Here is a 23030-nt window from a genome sequence, read left to right as displayed (position 1 = left end):
GCTACCCAGATGGAAGGCAAATGACTCCTCCCACCATCTTGCTGTGCGACACTCTGGGAATGCAGTGTCCTGGCATAAGCTGGCTGTCTACGTGCTCGGAACCTGCAGAAACGCTAGGGCCCGAGAAGCAGCCCCTTAGACCCTCCGGCACACTGAGATGCGCTTGCTCTCGGGGCAGGGGGACTGGGCTCTCAGGCCCGGGGGCCCAGGAGGGGTTTACTGTAACCGCAATACTGGCAGCCCAGCAGCTGCCCTTGTTAAGTGAACCTCTGCTAGGTGGCCCGCCTAATGCTCTGGGAGACAAGCCAAAAGGGCAAGTGTGGGAGTGGGGGTGGGGTGGGGGTGGGGGCTGGGTACGACCTTTGATGTGGTCCACTGGATAGCCAAACAGGTTTTTGTTTGTTTGTTTCTGTCTTTTGTATTTAAAAACTTTCGTCAACTGTTTTTGTGTTAGGAATAAAAAGTCATAAACTATCCCCAACTTTGTTTCTTGAGGGATGTTGTGATTCTGATGGAAACAGGTTGGAGGTCTCAAGGGGAGCGTGGTCCAGGATGGAAGTGGAGAGGAGAGGAACACTTTCTTTCCAGAGGCTTCCGGGGGAAGGTCCATCCTGAAGTCCAGCTCAGTGCAGCCTGCTCTGGGAATCAAGCCCGCCCGCCCCCACCTCCACCTCCTTGAGTCCCGATGTTAGCATTCGCTTGGAGCAGCTGCTTCTCCCAGGAGCCAATGTTGGCATCTGCACAAGGTCCCTCCCACAACCCTAGCTTCCTCAAGAGACCGTGTCTGTAGCTAGCCTTAATAGACTGGGCAAGGGTTCCCGGTGGGCCTATCCTGCGGTTCCAAAAGTTGGACTAAATCCTTTTCTCGGAGCATGACCATGCAGCCTAGAGAATTCTGAGCAATAGGGAGCCAGGGCTCCCCCCTGCTCTGCGACAGGGTCAAACCAGGGAATGGCTAACCTTGTGGGGTTTCTGACATCCCCAGGATACTACTGTAGGGGCATTATGTATTAGGTAACTCAATAAGGCAACTACAGCCTGGGGGGGAGGGTGAATGTAAGGGGTGTGTGTGTGTGTGTGTGTGTGTGTGTGATTACATTGATGCATTTCTGAGAAAGGTGCAAGAATGTCACCTACACAGAGGGACACATCTGCTTTGTTATTTATAACAGAAAGCTACATTTTAATTTTGTAGAGGACACTGCTAATGATTGAGAATCGAGTTCTTAGTTTCGCTATTTTTTTTAATCGGTAGAGGATTTTTATATATTTTTTCCATTTTGTTGGGTTGTGTCCTTATTTATATAAATACTTTATCTGAAAGAGGCAAGGGAGAGCCCTTCTTTGCTTTCAATGACCGTGGTTGCATCTTCCCTATTTTATTTCCCATGTGATTCCCCGTCTACCTTCTAAACGACAAACTGTTTTCCTGTATTTGTACATTGTCAGATTCTATAGTTTCATAGATAATTTAACCAAATTGCTCTATGTATTATTATGCCGTGAGTATAAAGTTCTATTTTAACGTGTGTAAATACTTCAGAACTGGCTTCTTTTCTCAGACTCCCACTGGGGAGTTATTGTTTACATCACAAAAACTGTAGAATCTCTATGCTCATGTACTGTAAATAGTTAAGTGATCTGCTTATAAGTAAACCTAACAACTACACTATGGAGATTAAAAAGGAAATCCCACCCACCGCCCTGCCCAGGTGTGTCTTTCTTTAGTGGGTCCTGTGTGCTTATTTGGGGGGGGGGGAGCACCGTGGGTTCTAAATGTGCAAGCGGTCCCAAGGCTCGCGGTCGCTTCCTCAGGAAAGTCCCTGCCCCACCGAAACTCTGGGTTCACTTTTTTTTTCAATTGGGTGAAGGCTTACCAAGCAAATCAATTGTCCCTTCAACAATTCATACACGTTTGCTTCACGTCAATCACTGCCGTCTTCACAGTGCAGCAACATCACGTCTCCCACCTCTTGTTCACGTGGAGCATGCTGAGGGGGTCCATGACAGCCCTGGGGGAACCCCTGGGCGGTGCAAATGGCTCATGTGATCTCTCCTCACTGGAAGTTGGCAGTGGAAAGCCACCCAGAAGCACCTTGGAAGAAAGGGCCAGCGATCTGAGTCTAAAGACCCTACACGATGATGGTACACGATGATGGCAGCACATTTCCAAATGTGCCTGACACAGTGAATGTATGGCTTCTGATAGGAGTTCTCCGAGCCCCCAATAAAGTGATTTAAAAATATGTAGTAACAAGTGATACCTAATGAAAGTCTCCTGATCTTAAAAAATACAAATAAATAAGCAAACACCCTACGAAGCCCAGGTCTGTGCTGAGTGGCATGACGGTGCTTGAATCGGGAGTCGACCCCACAGCCACGGGGCAGCGAAGGGGCCGTGCAGGCTTATCTCACATCTCAGCTCCACCACTCAGGACTCTGTACTGTGACTTCCGTGAAACCGTGTACAGGCACGCTCCATAAGCCTGCTCCAGAGAGACTTTGACGCTGCAATGTCAAACAGACAGTTGCACAGCGGTGTCTAGTCAGAGGCTGTCCTAGAGCTGAAACTTGGAGGGAGCTTGAAGCACGTCCCTTGGCTGGGAGAGCCCAGCCGAAGGGGGAATGTGGGTCTCCCTGCGGTGGAGCCCCTGGTGCCTCCCATCTGGTGCACATACACCCCTAGCTCATCTCCTTCCTGTCACACGTATGCCTATTGTACACCCCCTTCCTGTTATGCATGTGGTGACCCAGAATTAAGGGGGCTTTCTAACCCCTAGAGTGTATATAAACCTTGGCTGGAAATGTATTCTCTCTCTGCGTGGACCTGGCTGCTGACGTCATGGCCATCCGGGAGGTGAGCAATTGCATGCTTTATCTTGTCTCATGTCTTATTAATTTTACCCCTCAATTATACAACCCATTCGATTGTGGGGGCTGGTACCCCACAGCAGTCCAGCCAAAAACCAGAACCCATTGACTGGTGAGGAATCAAATGGCAGATTGAGAGCCTGAAGACCCAAGTTGGAGGCTCAGCTCTGCCACTTCTACGTTGTCTGAACTGCATCAAGCCCTGTCTGGCCTCCGCTTCCCTGCTCATGAAGTGAGGTGGTTTGCTTAGTTGAACTCAAAGGCCCCTTCGGAGTCCAAGCAGCTAGTTCTCAGAAGCAGTGTGGTGACAAGCTGGGGTCCACTGTCCGGCTCCTTGCCTCCCAGTGCTGACCACTCACCAGCTGCATGTCCTTGGGCAGGTGTCAACCTCACTGAGTCTCCTTCCCGCCTGCCTTAGTCTGAGTTCTCTAGAGGACCCAACCCAGGGAAGTGTCTTTATAAACCCATTTACTTCAAGGAAATGACTCCCACAGCCATAGGGGGCTAGAAGGTCCCACAACCGTGAGTCAGGTCAACACAAGCCCTCCACACAGGCTGACAGACCAACCCAGCATCCGCAGGTCCGGCGATAGACTGGAGGCCTCTGCTGGCTTATGACCCAGGAACTGGAAGAGTGCAGGGTAGAGAGAAACAAGGCTTCCGAGAACATCCATGTGCGTGCTAGAGGCAGGTCACAACCCCAGGGGAACTTCCAACTGCTCACGTCAGATCACAGGATGGAATATTCCACAGTGCCTGTCCAACCTCACCAAGTGGACACATCACACTGTCCTTTGATACATGGGGCTGCTAGGAGTGTCTGCCCGATGGGCTCATTGTGAGCATGAGCTGTGATGCCCTCGCACATGACCCCCTACTCTCCAGAACCCTGGCGGGGGTGGCGGGGAGGGGTGGGCTCTGGAGAGATGTCCTGGCAGAGCCAGGACCAGCAGCACCATTGCCACATGCTTCTTCCTACCCTGCCTTGAGCCCACCACCTGTCATGTGCTTAGGGACCCGTTCCCACTTAACAGAGCAGTGCTCTTAGAATGTTCCTTTCCAGAGGGTGGAATGTGTAGTTTAGGGGTTTAAGAGGAAAGGGGCCCTGACCTAGCTCCCCGTTGACATGAAATACAGGCAGGGCTCATGCACCAGGGGCCTGGGTAACCAACAGTGCATGTGGGACTGTGTGCCCAGGATTCTGTTCCCCATGCCCCTAGACATCTGACTGGGGTGGAGCCAGGGATTTGACCCAACCTTGCCATCTTCCCGAGCCCGTTTCCTCATATAAAGAACTAGGTAAGAGCAGATGTCGAGCTTACAAACAAGTTCGCTTTCATAAAAACCGCGGTCTTCATATGTTGGCTTCTGCGTGGCGCTGTGCGTGAGAGGAAGGGCATCCACCCAAGCCCAGACACCAGCTGACAAGTTTGCACACAACTGCTTCCAGTTCCAAAGGCAATTTGTGCAAATTAGAGAAACACGTTCTTCCTTGAGATCGTTTAATGCCGTGTTCTGGAAAATTACAACGGCTCGTGCACATTGGTGGAAGGATGGGGACAGAGGAAACGGTTACATGTCACCCAAAGGAAATGAATATGTACATCAGAACCAGGGATGTCCTACAGGATAATCTACCCCATTTCTGCCACAAACCACTAGCAAAGAAATTCACGAAGGGGGTGCTATGCACATCGCAGGAGACTTGCACACCGTGACGGGGAGGTGTGGGACGCATTGGGCTTAGGTGCCGGCAAGCAAGCCCTCTGGAAAACATTTTGGTGCCAAAGCGAACCTTGAGGATGGAGTGTCCTTAGCGGCAGACAGCCACATGGGCTCGGTCTGCGGGCTGCGTCTTACGGAGGAGGACCCTTGGGACCCTCACCCGAGGACAGGGAGTGGGAGTGGGCAGCGGGCATAACAGCTGCAGAGCAACAGCTGTGGTGGGTCCCATGGGAGTTCTGGAGCCCGTAGGACCCTTCAGAGGTGACCCCTATCAGGTCAAGCTGACCAGGCCTTTTCCTTGGCCTGGGTGTGGATGACCTTGGGCAGAGCAGCTCCTTGTGGTAGAGGCAATAAAGGGGCTGCCGGGCCATGGCTCCCCCACGTCCTCCACCGAAGGGGGGATTTGGCAGCTCCTCGCAGCATCCACCATGAACAAAGGACCACTGTTCACCTGCTGCCTTGAGAAGGGTGCCTGTTATGTGGGACAACACCCTCATTTTCTTGAAGATGGAGTGGTGAAAACGACGATGTCTGGAATTGGCTTTTAACTACTTGAACCCTAAACCAGATACACTTGTCGTGAGCCTAGAGGACAAGCCAGATCTGTCCCTGTGGGTTTTCTGAGACTGGAACTCTGCCGGAGCAGCTGGTGGGTTTGAACAACAGACCTTGGGGTTAGTAGCCCAGTATGTGTCTCACAGCACCACCAGGGCTCCTTTAAATATATCAACTAAAGTGTGTGTGTGTGTGTGTGTGTGTGTGTGTAGGGGGGTAGGGGTAGAAGGGCGGGAACAAAGGGGAAAGAAACAGGAAAAACTTTAGCAAATGTTGCTTTGCTGCAACTGGGTGATGGGGTTTTTTTTAAATCATTTTATTAGGGGCTCATACATCTCTTATCACAATCCATACATCAATTGTGTAAAGCACATTTGTACATTCATTGACCTCATCATTCCAAAACATTTGCTCTCCACTTAAGCCCCTGGCATCAGCTCATTTTTTCCCTCCCTCCCCGCTTCCCCCTCCCTCATGAACCCTTGATAATTTATAAATCATTATTTTGTCACATCTTGCCCTGTCCGACGTCTCCTTTCACCCACTTTTCTGTTGTCCGTCCCCCAGGGAGGAGGTCATATGTAGTCCTTGTAATCTGGGTGATGGGCTTGTAGAGGACTCATACAATTCTCTACTTTGAGGAGTAATTGAAAATTTTTATAATAAACCATTACATGGAAGTATAAGAACAAAAGCAATTCTACACAAGTAGGTGAGTCTAGCATTCATGAACTGTTTAATGGCTGTCTAAGAATCCTTGTTCCGGCTCAACAAGAGTTCTCAAGACTACAGGGTGTTTGAAAACCACTAAATGAAATGAAAGCTCAGTTCTCTCCTGTTCAAATTCTTGGGTTCTTTTACTTTCTCAAGGAGGTGTGTGGTTTTCCGCTGGCTGGGGCAATCTCTCCCCAGGAAGGTGCCGGGCTGCCAGCGGGCTGAGTCCCCCGGGGGGCTACTGGATGCAGCAGGACTTGGACGCTGGCGTGTCCCCTGCGGGGCCCGGACCTCCCCCAGCCTGGCTTCCTGTGGCTGCTGCAATCAGACAGGAAAGAGAACAGGTGAGAGAGGAGGCTTCCTCTCAGAGCCGGTTTGCAGTAAGGTACACACTCGAGGGCTTTGGGAAGTGAGACTGTTTCTCTGCTTTAAGGGAATGACCAGCATGCCGGGTTGATAACGTGACAGCAGCACTTGGGCTGTTTCCTGTCTCGCTCCATCTAGGGAGCCTGGAGCCTGATGAATGGAGACAGCCCCCATCCCATCCAGAGGGCCGTCAGCATGTGGGACTAGTGAGGCCCAGCCTTGGTCTTTTACGATCTCCGTTTTGAAACATGGACAGGAGGCTGGGATAGGACTTCTAAAACTCCTCGCAACCAAAAATTCTTCTGGTGTACCCCCTTTGCCCCTGACATTTGTGCACAGCTGTTCTTAAAATCGGAGCCTATCCTGTTCTTGGTGAGGCAGTCTGAGAATCTCTCTCAGCCCAGTCATGGAAGCCAGGCTCTGAACCCCTTGGCCATGACTCTGCTCTGCTCTGAGCTCAGGGCCCTCATCTGGGATGACAGCAGGTCCCTGGAAAGCCAAGATGGGACTGCGAGTGTAAGGGAGGCCCTGAGGCCAGGCATTAGCCCCACCTTACCCTGTCTCCCCGTCCCCAGCCCGCCACCTTCCCCTTTTCCATGAACCTTGCTTGGCGGCCTGCCGTTTCTGCTTCTCCTCCTCCAGCACCTTCACCTTGGCATCATACTCGTCAGCAAGGGCCTTCCACTCTTTGCGGTTGTTGGTGATCCCGTCCAGCATGGGGGTGATCTCCTCATGGAAACGGGAGAATTCCTGGAAGAGAGAGGGAGTCTGTGTGCTGAGAGGCCAGCAGGCCCCTGGGGCTGTGCTGAAGCAGGGGTGCAATAGCAGAGCTGGGGCTGCCCAGCAGGTGTCCCTCCGCAGCCCTGTGCCAGCTGACGCTGTAGGGTCTTCTGCTTCAAACCCTCAGCCCTTCGGATGAAAGTCAAGCCCTCCACAACCCAGTATCCACTGGCTCTTCAAATCCTCAGTCTAGTCCCTCTGAAGGCCGACTCCTTCCTGCGACGGGCCTCTCGCAGGGACACCTTCACGCCCCTCTTTTCCCTTTAAGCCTCAGCTCAAACATCATGTCTTCAGGAAAGTGTTTGCTGACCCGGTTAGAAGTTCCTAACCCCGTCGCACTTTTGGGGTAATGAACCCCTCTACCTGTCTCCCCCAAGATGGAGTTTGGAGGACAAGGACGGACATAGTCCAGCTCACCAGGGTGGCCCGGCCTACACAACGTCTGGGGCTCTTCCAACACAAAGAGGCTCTGGTGGAACATCGTGGTTCAGCATTCTGCTGTCAACCTCCGGGTTGGTGGTTCACACCCACCCAGCAGGGAAAGCCTGTCGCTCTGCTTCTGCAAAGGTGGTGGCCAAGGCAATGCGGTGGGGCAGTTCCACTATACAGCTACACAGGTGTTCACCTGGGGGCCCAGCCACAAGTCCCAACTCAAGAAGACAGCCTCAGTGCGGCCTAGCATCTAAGTGGGAGTGGATGACGTCCTTTCTCTCCCTCAACCCTCCTCAACTGTCAGATGGGAAAGCAAGATCGGTCTCCGGTGCACCCCTCGGGGAGCACACGCAGAGTCAGACGGTGGAGGCACTTGGCCTGAGGGCAGAACGGGACATCTGGGGCCTGTCCCCAGTGGTGACACTATGGCGGTGACATCCAGGCAGCAACTCCCGGTGGCACCTCTAGCCCTCCTCCCCCTGGACCTCCTCCTGCACCAGTCCTGACAGAATCCTTCGTAAAGTTTATTATCCACTTTGATATGGACTACTGTGTGGTAACTATAGGTTTAAATTGCTTAAATATAATACAGGAAGTTCCCGGATGACGATTTACAGACAATTCCTATCGGCTCTTGAATGCAGGGTTTTGAACCCATTCTGTCGTGACTGAGGAAGTGAACAGAAGCAGGCCTGGATTGTCCCAGTCTGGGTGATTTGTCACTGGAGCGAAGCCCAGAGAGCTTCTAAGTCAAGGCCTCTCAGTGTGCGGCCCGCAGGGCCACGGGGAGGCCGGCAGGAGTGGGAGACTCCTGAAGAGACTGAATGATCGGCAGGGCTGGGAGGGTTTTTGTTTTGAATGGGAAACACCCCTTCAAAGCTGTAAGGTCTGCCGCCCTCTTTGAGTGGGGCACCGCCATCTTTGAATGGGGTGATGCAGTGTTAGCCCTGCCTCAATACTGTGTACAGTTGCCCTCTCTTTAAAAGTTCAGTTGGACCAGCCCCCATCTTCTGACACTGAAGTCAGAATCAGTAAGAACCATTGGTGCCTGTTCTAATTTACCTTCAATTTCCCCGCCCCCAGTTAGGCAATATTAGGAGAGTCCCAAGGCTATTTTTGAGTTCTCCATTAAAATGTGTGTTTTTTTTTGTTTTTTATTTTAATAATTTTATTGGGGGCTCGTACAACTCATCACAATCCACACATCCATCCATTGTGTCAAGCACATTTGTACATTCGTTGCCCTCATCGTTCTCAAAACCTTTGCTTTCCACTTGAGCCCTTGTTATCAGCTCCTCATTTTTTCCACTCTCCCTTCCCCTACCTTCAAATTTTTAAAGACTAAGTTAGGAAAAGTCCTTGTTCATAACCCAGGACTCACTGTATTTCTAAGATGATATGAATACTAATAAATAAATTTGTTGTTATTTTTAATCATTTTATTGGGAACAAAATTTTGTGCAAAGCCTTTCTACATCGAATTTCAATGTTATTAGTCACATTCTTAGCCACTAAGTGGATTTTTTTTTTTTTTTACTTCTTTTCATTCGATTACTTCATTCTCAAAACCTTCTTGATTCCGGTCCTCAAATATTACCTACCACAATATTGTCGCTAAAGCATCAGAAATCTTGATAAAACCAGTGACTACAAAAGCAGCGATGAAGACCACACAGGCAGAGGAAGTCACGTGAGCCCGCGTCAATGTAACTGGGTCATGTGACGGTCAATGTGAAGTGTCAACTTGGTGAGGCCGTGATTCCTAGTATGTGTGCTTGTCCTCCATTGGGTGGCCTGATGTAATGGTCCTCCGTTTTATGTGTTTAAATGCCAACTCTCTGTGTTAATCAGGCAAGATTAGTGTGGAGTGAAACTTGAGTCACACCCTAGCTCTGATGTCCTTTGCGAAGTGGTCATTACCTAACACACACAAGCGGGCTTTCAAAGCTTCTTCATTAGATTTTTTCTCCAACTTTTGAAACCCCTCTCAAGCGCACGCTCGGCGGGCTCTTCCTGGCTCAGGATCCTGCATCTGGCTTGCCATCGCCTGACCTCTGGTTCTGGAGGCTTGGGCTGGGCGCCCGTAGTCTGGCCAGCTGTATCTGGGACTTGCTAGTTTCTGGCAGCCAGAACCAGGACATTCAGAGTTCTCTGGGTTTGGGCAAGCTGGCTTAGCTTCTGCCTTGAAATCAAGACAGTTGTAACTCAGCTCACAGGGGTGTGGTGATGACGTGTGTCAAGTGCTCAGGCCCTCTCTGTCGCTTAGAAATGTTGCTGATGGCGGTGTAGATCCGTCAGCTCTGCCCAGTTAGCCAGCATTAAATCACAGAGGCACGTTCATTGGTGCTCTGGAACATCCCCATTTCTCCTTCTGAGCAGAAGGGGGGCTCTCCCCACACCGCGCACAGAGAACACTGGCATTCAGGAGTCCTGTCCTGGCTGAGTCTGGTCACACTAGCCCAGTCATTTCTCATCTCGGACATCTGTGTCCTCATGGGTAGCAGAGCCAAAATAAGAATTTTAAATGGGGGGTGGAGGGGCCACAGATGGATTTGGAAACGGTGGGTGACTTAAGAAGGGGGCTTTCGCCTTGAACAAGTGTTCTAAGAGGAACCCTTATGATCATCTGACAAGTGAGCTGCTTTGGCTTAGGTGTTTCCACCAGCCAGGGAGGTTGGGAGGGCACGTGTCTGCAAAGTTCCCTCTCTGCCTGTCTTAGCCATTCGGCTGTGCCAAGCTCCAAGATCCGGGCTGGAGATAGAGTCACACGAGACCCCCTGGAGCTGTCGTGGGCTCAAATGCCATCAGGGATGAGAGGTGCTTGGAAAAGTGTCATGGACTGCTCACTTGCCAGGTCTTATCACCGCTAACGCTGTTTGGGAATCCTGGGATTACCAGTGACTCCTTGTTAGGTCTGAGGACTTACCTTGTAGACAAAGGTGCAAACGAAGTCAATGAAGCCGACCTGCAGCTTGGGGAGTTCGTCAGCCTTGTTTCTGTCCATCATGGGCTGTCGTGGGGGAGAAAGGGTTAAACGTACTGGGCACCTCCTGACATAATTCCATAGGAAGAGCCCCGATCTTCCTAGGAAAGGTTCTTGATAAAAAAGCAAGCCAACCACACCCTCATCAAAGCTGCAGCTTGGAGGAGCTCCGGGGGTAGAGGAACACGCAGGGCACACGCAGAGGACACATAGACTACCACCACGGGGGCAGTCAGCCAAGCCCAGCAGGTGGGCAGTCGACGTCAGTCACAGCTAGGTGACATATGAGTCCCCCCAGCCCCCTGCCCCAAAGAAAACATGGGTGATGGAATTGTTACCAGTTGGAGGAGACTTCAGGAGCACAAGGAGGCATGGGACTGCTACCTGCAGGGTTGGTGGTTCAAACCCACAAGCTGCTTCCCAGGAAGACAGATGAGGCTTTCTGCTCCCATAAAGATAGATGTACAGCCTCAGAAACCCGAGCGGGCAGCTCCATTCTGCCTACAGAGTTGCTACAAGCCCGAATCCTCAGCAGTGGGTTTGCTTTGGGGGACATAGCCACTCAACAGCAGATGTATTTGTGGTCCTTGATTGGGCTGGATCCTGATTTGAATGAACCAGCCCGAGGATTTCTCTTACTCGATGAGGGGAAGTGAACAGACATTGGGGATTAGCTGATAATAGTTTGTATGATTATGATTCATTTTGTGAGTGTGATGGTGGGATTGTGGTTGTACACGCGTGAGCTAGCGTGTTCTACACTCCATCCCGTAGAGATAAGCACTAAATTAGTTAGGGGAGAAGGGACACTCATGGGACACTATTCACGGGGTTTGTTTTCAAGGCTCCCGTCAAGCGGAGGACAGAGATGCCCGGGGAGAACACCGAAATCAAGACTAACAGACGGCTGCTCATGGTTGAATCTGGCTGCTGAGTGGGTGCGGCTCAGGCTATGTTTCATTTTTTTAAAGTTTTAGAAACACAAGGAGTCAAGCAAGTACTTACTGTTCATGGTCATGGCACTGACCTGCTCCTCCTCCTTCCAGTGTCCGTCAGCCCCACCATAGCTTTGTGTGGCTGCCCCGCACCCTTAGCACACTTTGACACGTGACCCTGCCCCTACGTTTACAGTGCTGTCCCCACAACACCACTTCCTTTGACCCCTCTCCCAGCCCGCCTCTCCTCTCCAGCTTCCCCATCACCTGTCACCTGGGAAAGGTGGCTGACTAGCCCGGTCCAGTGAACATTCACTGGGAGCCGGGGGGGCAGCTTTACAAGGAGGGGAAGGGGCTCCAGGGCAGCCGGAAGGCAAAGGCTGGCTGTGATCTACTGCCCGCTTCGTGTGCTAGGGCAAAACGAAGACATGATGGCGCCAAGAGCAAAACCTCTCAGCCGGAGGCTTGGACGACCTCCTTCAGCTCTTTCAGCTTGAGAGATGCCAATAACGACCCAAGGAGAACTGATCACCTTGGGGGTGGGGGGATGCTGACCACGACACTGAACATACTCAGAGCGCCAGGAGAGCAAGCGCATTAGTCGCTGAAGGACAGCCAGGCTGCTCCGCAGAAGCAAGAATGGCCAGTTTCATCCCACGTGTCTGGATGTGTTCTGGGGAAAGACCGGAGCCTGGAGAAGGAGCCTTGCTCAGTGAAGCCGAGGGGCATCCAAAACAGGAAGGGCCTTGACAAGGTGGACGGCCACCTGGCTGCCACTGGGCTCACACACAGCAGTGGCCATGGGGATGGCAGGGCTGGGCTGTGTCACCGGGTCTGCTCGATGGCACTTAATCATCCCGGTCCACCTCCGCTTGGAGTGAGCTGGGGGCATATGGGTTAGGGCAGGTCCTCAAACATTAGAAAGGTTTATTCAAGCACACCTGGCGGAACCCCACTCCCCGACTTTCTCATGACTGGATCCAAGGTGGCTTGTGATTTTGCATTTCTCAACAGGTTCCCAAGGGATAAGGTTCACGGGGGTCCCAAGGCCATATTTTGAGGACCACTTCGTTCAGGAAGCATCACCTCTATGGTAAGTACAGTCACACTTCTCTCCAATGGGGGTCGTGCCTTGCCATCAGGCCCAGGTCACACTCTGTGTCAGGCTGGGGTCACGTGTGTCTCCCCTGTCGTACTCACAATGGGGTTCTGCTGCAGAACTGTGCGCTCCAAGTCACCTTGCTCCCAGAATTCAGCAGCAACCAACAGAGCTACCTGCAACCGACAGAATCACACAGTCTAAGCCCCAGCCCCCAGCCTGCTGGGCTCCTTCCGACCCCAGGTGGGTTGCTAGCCCAGCAAAAAGAGAAACTCCACCCTCGCTTGGCCACCCCAGCTCTCACGTCAATGTAACCATGGGTGAGATCCGAAAATGAGCCCCCTGGCTTTGCAGAGGAAGAGGGAGAATGGCAGGTGGGCTCTGGGTCTGGGCGGAAACGGCCCAAGCCTCTTTTCCTGATGTCATCGGCATTGGGGTCCTCCTCCCAGTCCTTACCTTGCTCTGGACCTCCCAGGGCTTGGTGATGGCCGAGAGGTCACAGGCCGTCATCATCATGGCCCTGGGTGCAGAGGACATCTTCCATCGGCCCAGAGCAGTTAACGCGTCCCCACCCCTGCCCAGCAAATGACCTCTTTCCACGCTGAAGAGAGGAGCCACTTTCCCCTTCCACCTCAGAGCTGGACTTTGAAGCCACACAGATGTTTAAATGTGGCTTCCGGATTTAAGCTTTCTGACTTACTAGAGCTAAGGCTTGATTCCTGGCCAGTGTACATCTATCTGTCTGCGGAGGCTTGCAGGGTGTATGAGCTTCCAGATTAAGACAGACTAGGAGAAGAGATCCGGTTGATGTTCTTGCAGAAACCAGCCCAAGATCATGGGGAGGGCACAGGAACAGGCGGCTTTGTTGTCTCTGTGCCCTTGTGCACTGGGGTCGTCGCCATTACTCAGGGGCTGACTCGGGGGCATCTAACAATGACAGCAACAGGGCACTTTCTTCATGGACTGGGAGTGGGCATTAAACAAGATCGGGTGTATAAAAATCTTGGTATCTCGCCTGCCCATCGTATGCGCATAATAAATATTGGCAAGTATTATGACCATATGTTGGGTTTCAGCTCTGCCCCAGGCACTTTATAAATGTAGAGACATTTTAGGAACACCAAATTCATTTCCGTCTCCTCCCACCATCTGAGTCCCCTCGGCCCTTCTTAGTGAAGAACAGTGTTTCTCAACCTTTGCTTACGAGCATCCGCCACCATGAAGTCTTTTGGTGAGGGCATTTCCACCCTAACCCCTCCCTCTGAAATGTTACTTCCACGGATGTACTGTATGTCTCCTTGTGTGGCCACTTTTGAAGGTACACAGACATTGTAACAGCTAAAAAATGCCCCCTCTCCCATGAGAACCACCTTTTGGTGCTTCGTTGCTATTGAGAAATCATGGAAGGGGTGGGGGAGCAGGAGTTCGGCCTTGGCCTTGTTTCAGGAATTAGCAGAAGGGAGTGGGAGAGGGCAGAAAGGATCAGAGCTTTCTTAAAGGGCTGTCACATTGCTAAGAAGATAAGACAGGAATTAGTACACAGGTGGAACCCGTATTAAACAGAAAGGGAGGAGACAGGGGCAGGTCATGGGTAGAACTTGAGAAGGCTTTTCAGAGACACTGGGCCTAACGGCAGGCCCGGGACGGGACGCGGATGCAGGGCCAGGTGGGCTGAGTGTTAAATTCCAAGCTGGGGAGTGGAGACGGCCTCCAACAAGCAGGGAACCGTCCTGAGGTTAGGGCCCGGGCATGGCCTTGGCTGAGCTCAGCAACAGGGCAGGGGGTTGCCAGCAGTGTGGGATTGAGCCCAAGGGAGCGGGGAGGGAACGCTGTCCTTCCAGGCTTGCCCTGCTGCAGTCCTGTGAGCTGGGAGAGGCAGGGGGTGGGGTCCACCGAGGTGGGGTGAGCCTAGAAGAACTGGGCAGATGCCCGATTCGCTCTTTCTGGCATCACAGAAGCTTGTCTGGGTGGTCTAAAGAGTTACCCATGAAATGTTAGCCTATGGAAGTCAAATCTTTAATCAAGTCAACCTTTAAAAACCACGTCATTTAAGACACTAAGCTGTCAGTGGTGCCTCCGTGTCGGACAGAAGGACTTTGAAATACGTGACCCATGAGTTACAGACATTGAAGAAGTGTGATAGATATTTCAAGCTCACTGCCAGAGGCATTAAGTAAATAGATGCTCAACTCTGCAAATGAGAGTCCTTCCTTCCCAGAGCCCACTGTTTGCACCACGGGCGTGGCTGGCTCCCGTTAGACACTGGGTAGACTCGCTCCCAGCCCAGCCTTGGTACCAAACACCGGGATGTTTTAGAGACATGCCTGGGATGGGAAGGTACGGGAAAGGAGAGCCCTGGGTGTCAGAAAAACAAAACTCTCAAAACCTTGTGCCTTAATGTCTAAATGCCGGTCCACGTCAGTACCTTTCCCTTTCCGTGCATGGCTCCCAGTGCCATGCTAGGTGCTGGAGATCTAGAGAGGTCCTCAGGGAGCACATAGTTATTCAAGGAGCCTAGCAAAAACCAACCAGCCAAGAAGTCGTCGCACAGCACTAAATGAGAGGGCAGAGGAAAGATTCAAGGTGGAAACAATATATATGTTGAGAGGAACAAGCTATCATGGGAAGCATCAGAGAGGGGACAGTGCAACGGGGCCTTGAGGGATGCATAGGAGGTCTCCAAGAAGAAGAGGCAAGAGTAGAGTGAGGAGAGTACACAGGGAAGTACACCCAATTGCCACAGGGCAGGGAATGCCACAGTCCAGGAAGTGAATGGCAGGATCCATTCTCATACAGAATTACAGGTGTGCAAGTATGTGCATGTGTGTGTGTGTGTGCACGCGCACGTGCCAGATGCTGTGCAGGAGCTGGATTCACATGGTCCTTGCTCTCCGAGAGCTTGTGGACAGACACATGTAGGCATCACAGTGTTAGCGCATCCATAAAAGTAAGTGTACAAGCAAATCACTGCTCTGAAGGAAAGGAGTTCTATTCCATGAGACGATATTATGAGAGAAACTACCCTGGCTCCGGGGGTCAGGGAGGGCTTCTCTGAGAACATGCCCCATGAGTGGAGGTCTTGGGAAGGGTAGCCACTACCTGGCAAAGAAGGGGGTGGAGGCACACAAGTGTGAAGGCCTCACAGAAGAAAGCCGGGCACATACCGTGTGCGGGCGGTGGTCAGGGGCTCGGTGAGCACCTTCCGGAAGGGTCACAGAAGGTCCAAGACCTGTGCAGGCGCAACCAGGCCAACTGTGCATAGTATGTGTGTGTGGGGGGGGGTGTAGGAGGTAGTGCTTCATGCTCAGAGCAGTGGGAAAAGAATTTAAACAGAGAGATGGCACGGTCAAAATCACTGTAGCTTTAATGTAGTGGTAACGAGCGAGAGCAGGAAGCCCAGTTGGAAAGACAACAGAGGATCCAAGAGATGGAAGTGGTGCAAAGAAGAGTCTCAGGCTGGGTTCTCTAGGGAAGCAAAACCAGTCGTGTGTGTGTGTGTGTGTGTGTGTGAATTTGTTGTCAGGACAATGGCTCATCTGGCTGTGAAAGCTGGCAAGTCAAGTGCAGGCAAGCTCCAAGTCTGAGAGTCAGATGTTAGACTGGAGGCTTCTCCTGACTCACCTAGATGGGCTTCTCATGCCTTTGGATCAACAGGTCAGGAAGGGTGTCACTGTCCTGAGTGGTGTGCTTGATCCTGATTACCAAGGAGAAATTGGACTGGTGCTACATAATGGAGGCAAACAAGAATATGTCTGGAATCCAGGAGATCCCATAGGCTGCCTCTTAGTGCTACCATGCCCTGTGGTTAAAGTAAGGTACAGCAACCCAATTCTGACAGGACGCCTAATGACCCAGACCCTCAGGAATGAAGGTCTGGGTCACCCCACCAGGCAATAAACCACAGCCAGCTGAGATGCTTGCTGAAGGCAAAGGTAATCCAGAATGGGTGGTAGAAGAGGGTAGTTCTACTTATCAGTTACAACCACATGATCAATTGCAAAAGCGAGGATTGTGATTGTCAGTTTATTTTCTTTATATGTGCTTATTGAATATCTTTCCTTTGTTTATGTATGATATATCAGATACAATTGGACTCAGTGTGTTTTCATTTATATGTATGATAGATGTCTGATGTTAAGTATAAGTGTGATTTCATTAATGTCTGGAAATTATATATGGCTAAAGAATTGTGTACAGGTGCCAAGTTGGCAAGGGGTGGATTGTGATACATAGGTTTATTGTGCCAATCTGGCCAATAAACACATGTGGGGTTAATACGATTACAGTTTATTTGAAAGGCAGAGATAAATGGCTCAGCGAGCCTCGCTTTTCTGTCTCTTGCTTCCTGATAATTGCACCAGTGGGCGGCTGGCTACCTTAGCTAGTTCTCTGCCTCAACTTGCGAGTTACACTACCTATGGGACACCCAACCCGTGGACTGTGTTGCTATAGTTTGAGGTTCCTTCAAGACCCGCTTCACCATGCTACTTGAACTGGGGACTGTCAGACCCTGTCATCTGTCTGACTGTTAGTGATCTGCCCTGCTGTTTGCTGCCTGTGGCCAGACTGCCTGTATTACGCTACAAAAGACGGCTGCCTGCTTCCTTGACTTGCACCCAGCAGCCCACGTGAGTTGAAGAACTGCCAGTAAGTTAACTGCCTCATGGAAGTGAGTTGAACTGAGCCATTTGTACGGCTCTGTGGACTATTTCTCATGTTGTATATATCCATGTATAAAATCATAAGTGTCCTGGTTTTGTTTCTCTAGAGAACCCTGCCTGACACACCCCTACTTTAATGTATCCCCTTATTCTGCTTGAACAACTGCCTCGGTCTATGTACAGGTTCAGCATGCACGTAATTCAGTGTTCTGGAATCCGCACTCTTCATCATATTATCCACAGTTTGGTATGCTCCACAATGCCTTTCTTTGCATTGTCAATATCTTTCTGTCATTCTGCGCTTTCATTCAAAATCCATCTGAGCAGCAATAGTAGCCTTCATTCATGTTCTCTGCCAAATCCAGCCTCATCCTCTGGCAAGTTCTTGTCGAGGCCCTGCTGCGACCATTTAACAATTCTCTTCAGTACAATTTCACTTGTACTAATTTTTTATTCTAATCTTCACATGCTGTCAGATCACCTTTCTTTAGAATGGGCATACAGAGCTCGGCTTAACAGTTAAAGAAGAGTTCCTTGCATTGAACTCTTTTAAAGAATTTTCTATGTGGGACTAAACTGACAACAGCAGCTGGCAATCTTAGATAGGACCCTGGGGGGCGGTGACTTTGTATGACTGGGGTGGGGGGGATGGCGTGCAAGTTGGGCAAGGAGACTGGGAATGGCTGCACACCTTGGGGATGGAATCCATGCCGCTGGCATGTGTTCGTGGAAACTGTGGAGTCAGTGTCTGTGCTAATCTCTATATTCTTAAGCACAGCAACAAAACAAAACCCATACTCTGAAAGTAAAAAGAGGAAGGGGTTGGGCTTAATGGGAGAACGATAGAAAATTCCACACAAGACTTTTAAATCAGTCAGAGCTGAGCCCTTGCTGGCCATGCGGAGGGCACGTGACTTCCTGCCTTGAAGCTTTGCCTTGTGAATGTGTAGGACCGAGATCATCAGAGGAGTCGGGTCAATTGCAGTTCTGGCGTGAAGGGTGAAGAGGAGTCGCACGTCAGCAATAGCCTGTGTTCCTCCACACCATGTCCACCCTCAGTCACTGGAACGATCACACACAACGGGTGTGTGAAGGGCACCCAGCGTCTTCACCTTCCTCAGCATCCAGGTGTGTGGGACTTGGCGGCCTCATCTCCAAGGCAAATAGCTCTTCCTCAGCTCCACGGTGAAGCTCAGGGTCACTGCTTCTAGAGCAGTGGTTCTCAACCTTCCTGATGCCGCGACCCTTTTATAGTTCCTCATGTGGTGATGACCCCCACACCATAAAATTATTTTTGTTGCTACTTCATCACTGTCATTTTGCCACTGTGATGAATCGGGCAATGCCTGTGAAAGGGTCGTTCGACCCCCAAAGTGGTCGTGACCCACAGGTTGAGAACCGCTGCTAGACCCTTGGTGAGCCCTGGAAGCATTCCAGCCATCCCACAGCCCAGTGCTTTCACGAGACTCATTCAGACCTCCATGGTGTTGCACCTGCCCTGGTGGTGGTGGTGATGGTGGTGTGTGTATGTGTGTTGCTTTGTCTCTCTGGCTCTCACTCTGCTCATTTGTAAAACACTACAACAGGGTTCAGGAGTCTGTTTCAGTAAAGGGCCAAATAGTAGATCGTTTGAGTTTTATGGACCACCTGGTCTCTGTCACAACCAGCCAGCTCTGCAGATGTGCAGGAAGCCCCCAGAGATGATGCATAAAGGGGGGCTGTGTCCCCTTAGGCTGGGGACCCAGGGCCCGCGTTGTTTGTGGAGGTCCAGGAAACTGCCTTCACTTAACATTTTTATCTCAGAAAATTAAAAAAGTATAGCATAGTGAATTCAGCCAACACAGTCATAAAAATATAATTCTTTATGCGTGTCTGCAGGAAGGATCCCGGAAGATGAAAGTGCCTACAGACCCTAAACGTCCTAATGCAGCCCTCCATAAAGGCATAAAGCTTTAACCATGGACCATGAAATTTGAATGCCATATCATCTCCACATCATAAAACAGTATTCGGTTTCTTTTTCAACCATTTAAAAATGCAGTAACTATGTCTCACTTGTGGGTAGTGAGCACAACCCCAGAGGCACTGTGGCTAGGCGGCTTCAGTAAGCTCCGACTCGGATGAGCCTATACCCAACAGAGAATTACCGCCGGCCCGCGCCCTCCTCGCCATTGCTGTCACCGTTGGAACCCATCGCTGCCGTCACAGTGCCAAGCCATCTCCTTCAGGGTCTTCCTCAAGCACGGTGGCTTTCCCAGGGACTTCTCCCTTCCGATAACATGTCCAAAGAACGTAAGACAGAGCCTCACCATCCTTCACGGTGTATTAGTTTATCCTTCGGGCCGCCCAGGGTACTTTCAGCCCTCTTTACAACGCCACGATTCACACGATCCGCTCTTCTGCAGGCTTCCTCAGTCGTTGCCCGACTCTGGCCTGCAGGTGGCGGTGATGGAAACAACACGATTTGGGTCCAGCGCACCTTAGCCCTCAAAGTGGCATCTTTTGGTTGTTAACACTTCAGTGAGGTTTGCCAGTGTCATGCATCGTTCGATTCTTGGCTGCCGCTTCCCGGGCGCTGATGGTTGGTTGGTATCAGAGTTGCAGTGAGGTGCCCTGTCGTTGGTCCCAACCTAAAGCAACCCCGGGCACAACAGAACAGAGCCGCCGGGCCCGCGCCATCCTCACCACTGTGATGTGTGAGCCCGGGGCTGCAGCCACTGTGTTCGTCTCTCTTGTCAAGGCCCATCCTTTTCAGGGCCCGTCGACTTTACCAGGCGTGATGACCTTTTTCTGGGACTGGTCTCTCTGATAACACGTCCAAAGTTCACGAGACAAACCCTTGCTATCCTTGCTGCTAAGGAGCGTCCTGGCTCTCCCTCTTCACGCCCAGATGGGTGTTGTTTGGGCAGTCCACAGTACTTTCCACAGCCTTCACCAGCACCCTCGCCAAATAAATGCCACAATTCTTCCTTGGTTTTCCTTCGTCCGTGTTCAACTTTCACGATCTATGAGGGAACTGAAAACACCCTGGCTTGGATCAGGCACCTCTTCATCCTCAAAGTGACCTCCTTGTTTTTCAGCACTCGGAAGAGGTCGTGGGCAGCAGATTTACGGAATGCAAGGTATCATTTGATCTCTCGACTGCTGCTTCCGGGAGCATTAGTTGTGGATCCAAGCAAGATGAAAGTCTCGACTTCAAGCTAGTCTTCCTTTGTCATGATATTGTCTATCTGTCCGGTGTGAGGATGTGGGTTTTCTTCAGTGAGTTGCCAGCCATGCTGTGAAGACTGCAGTCTTGATCTTTACCACCGACCACGTCAAGTCCTCCAAGCAAGGTGGTGCCATCCGCTCATCACAGATTGTTAACGACCCTTACTCCAGTCCTGATGCCAACTTCTCCAGCTTCTCCAATTACGTGCCCAGCGTGCAGATTGAATAAATATGGCTCAGAGAATCTCTAAGCCCTTCAAATCACGATTCAGTTGGACCGTCAGGAGGAAAATGTACAATTAAGGGAAAACATAAAGGATTTGCTGAGGAATGGCAAGTCGTTCTCTCAGACCGGAGTTACTTTAACCTCTTGGTCCAAGAGAAGCAAGAAACAGTGATGTCGGAGTCTAGTGACTGTCGATTGGCTTTGGCTGTACCGAGGGGTTAGAGGTGGGCCTCAGACCAGAGGAAGCTCACAGACATAAAAACAGGAGAATAGACTATTCTAATTCTATTAGAATAGAATTCTATTAGAATAGAATAGAATGCTAAATAGAAGCCAGGGGCAACACCGCCAGGGGCAACACCGCACGGCACTATACATAGCCCAGTGCGGCCTTCAGAACGGCTCATCACGTAGTTAACCGAGAATTAGGCAGGTCAGTTCAGAGATAGAGAGGTAGCTAATTGCCACCTGGTTGACTCCAACTCGTGGCAACCTTATGAATGCAGGTTGAATGACAGGATGCTCACTTTTGCATCCTCCTCACAATCGTCCATTGCTCAGGCCGTTGTGCCCAAGTCTCACCAAAGGTTCCCTTCACCCTCACTGACCTCCACAAATGAGATGTCCCCAGGGGCTCGTTGCCCTCATGACATCCTTAACCCAAGTGAGTCGGATAATGCTCTGTTGTGGTCCGTAGAGTTTCATTAGCTCATCTTATTGTTTGGAATTAGATGATCAGGTCTTTCTTCCTGTTCCGTTTTGGCCAGAGCGCTCTGCTGAAGCCTCTTCCCCACAGCGGTCCTGCGGATACTTGAAAGAGCAGTGGCATAGCTTCTTGGACCGCAGCAGCACACGAGCCACTGCAGGCGGTCCTCATGGGGCAGGCAAGGAAACTGGGGTACAGAGGTAAAGCAACCTGCCCTAAACCACAGCACCAGTGGGTGGGAGTCAAGGCTTGAGCCCAGGCTGTGTGGCACCAGAGCAGAGTCGTGCTGCACCTAATCAGGCGTGAAGTCGCTCTGGTGGCTCTCAGCTCAGGGTATTTTTCCCTTTAGGGGTGACTGGAGGCATTTTTTGTTGTCACGACTGGGAGAGGGATTGCAACTGGCCCTCAGTGGGGAGAGGGCTCAAAACGTCAATAGCGCTTACGCTGCAAAACCCTGATTGCTACTCTCAAACATTTTTAAAAAAACATTTTTCATTGAATACTTGCTGAAGGCTTCTTTAAAAATCACTTACCTGCTCATGCCTTTTGAGCCGGCATCTTAAACATTTCATCAAAAGCTCAAGTATTTGCAAAGGATCTAATTTACAGCATATTTTAAATGTCAAGCTTTTAAAACAACATCATTGCCTCCTTTTCAAATTAAAAAAAAAATCTAAAGAGCCTAACGACTATTTTAACATGAACACGGTCTTCTTCGTGTGTGTAAGATACAAAAAGTAAAAAGAGCTACAGACCTTATTAAAAGTGTGTAAGTGTAGAAGTCTGTAAATGTATCGTACGCTATGTTTATACAGCACATAGTGCCGATTTTATTTATAGATATTGAAGTATTCCAACTCAAGTTCACAAATCACACTTTGCCACAGCCTTGGTTAAACCTTGAACTAGTTACAACATTCACTTGTGCTAGAGTGCTGGTCTCAGGAGCCTGGGTAACATAGTTACGAGTCGGGCTGCAAGATAGCAGTTGGAAAGCAGCAGTCTCTGCAGGATAAAGACGGGACGGTCTATTTCCATACAGAGGTCAGGAACCCACAGGGCTCGTCCTCCCCTGTCCTAGAGGGTTGAGATGAGTCGCCATCAACTCCATTGGCAGTGAATTTGGGGGTTTGTTTTGAGAGTCCTGATCTAAGCATGGTTGTTGTTGTTTTTGTTGTTGTTGTTGTTGTGTGCCATTGAGTGGGCTCCGACCTATAGCGACCTCATGCACAACTGAACGAAACACTGCACATTCCTATGACATCGTTGCAGTGGTTCCCAAGCCTGAGCCTATTTGTGCAGCCCCTGTGTCAATCCATCTCTCTGAGGGCCTTCCTCTTTTTCTCCGCCCCCCACTTTACCAAACACGATGTCCTTCCCGGGGCTAAGCTCTCCTGACAATATGGCCAAGTATGTGAGATGAAGTCCTGCCATCCTTGCTTCTAAGAGCACTCTTGCCTTACTTCTTCCAACAGAGATCCGTTTGTCTTTCTAGCTGTCCATGCTACTTTGAATATTCTTCTCTAGCACCACAATTCAAATGCATCGATTTCCAATATTCTGGAATTCCCATTCTTTGCCATGTTATGGGTCTCTACAGTGGCCAGGTAGCTTGCCTTTCAAGTTTCCTGGCATAGATGAGTGAGTGAGTGAGTGAGTGAGTGAGTGAGTGAGTAGTGAGTGAAGAGTGAGTGAGTGAGACAGTGAGTGAGTGAGTGAATGAGAGAGTGAGAGAGTGAGTGAGTGAGTAGTGAGTGAGTGAGTGAG

General features: G+C 50.6%; 1 protein-coding gene across 1 annotated transcript in view; it reads right to left on the bottom strand.

Moving 5' to 3' along the window:
• Positions 1-6103: 6103 nt before the first annotated feature.
• Positions 6104-23030, bottom strand: part of PDE6A (phosphodiesterase 6A) — an 87643-nt gene continuing 70716 nt past the window's right edge. Inside the window, exons 18-22 of the mRNA XM_004696720.2 lie at positions 12917-12980; positions 12562-12636; positions 10370-10453; positions 6834-6981; positions 6104-6183 (exon numbers count right to left, since the gene is read on the bottom strand). Of these exons, the coding sequence (XP_004696777.1) occupies positions 6104-6183; positions 6834-6981; positions 10370-10453; positions 12562-12636; positions 12917-12980 (451 nt within the window). The remainder of the gene's footprint in view (positions 6184-6833; positions 6982-10369; positions 10454-12561; positions 12637-12916; positions 12981-23030) is intronic.

Source organism: Echinops telfairi, unplaced genomic scaffold, assembly GCF_000313985.2.
Source record: "Echinops telfairi isolate 266 unplaced genomic scaffold, ASM31398v2 ScPeMD7_7469;HRSCAF=8507_0, whole genome shotgun sequence".
Classification (NCBI taxonomy): Eukaryota; Metazoa; Chordata; class Mammalia; order Afrosoricida; family Tenrecidae; genus Echinops; species Echinops telfairi.
Note: the sequence above shows the minus strand (reverse complement) of the source record. Positions and strands in the feature narration are given on the sequence as shown.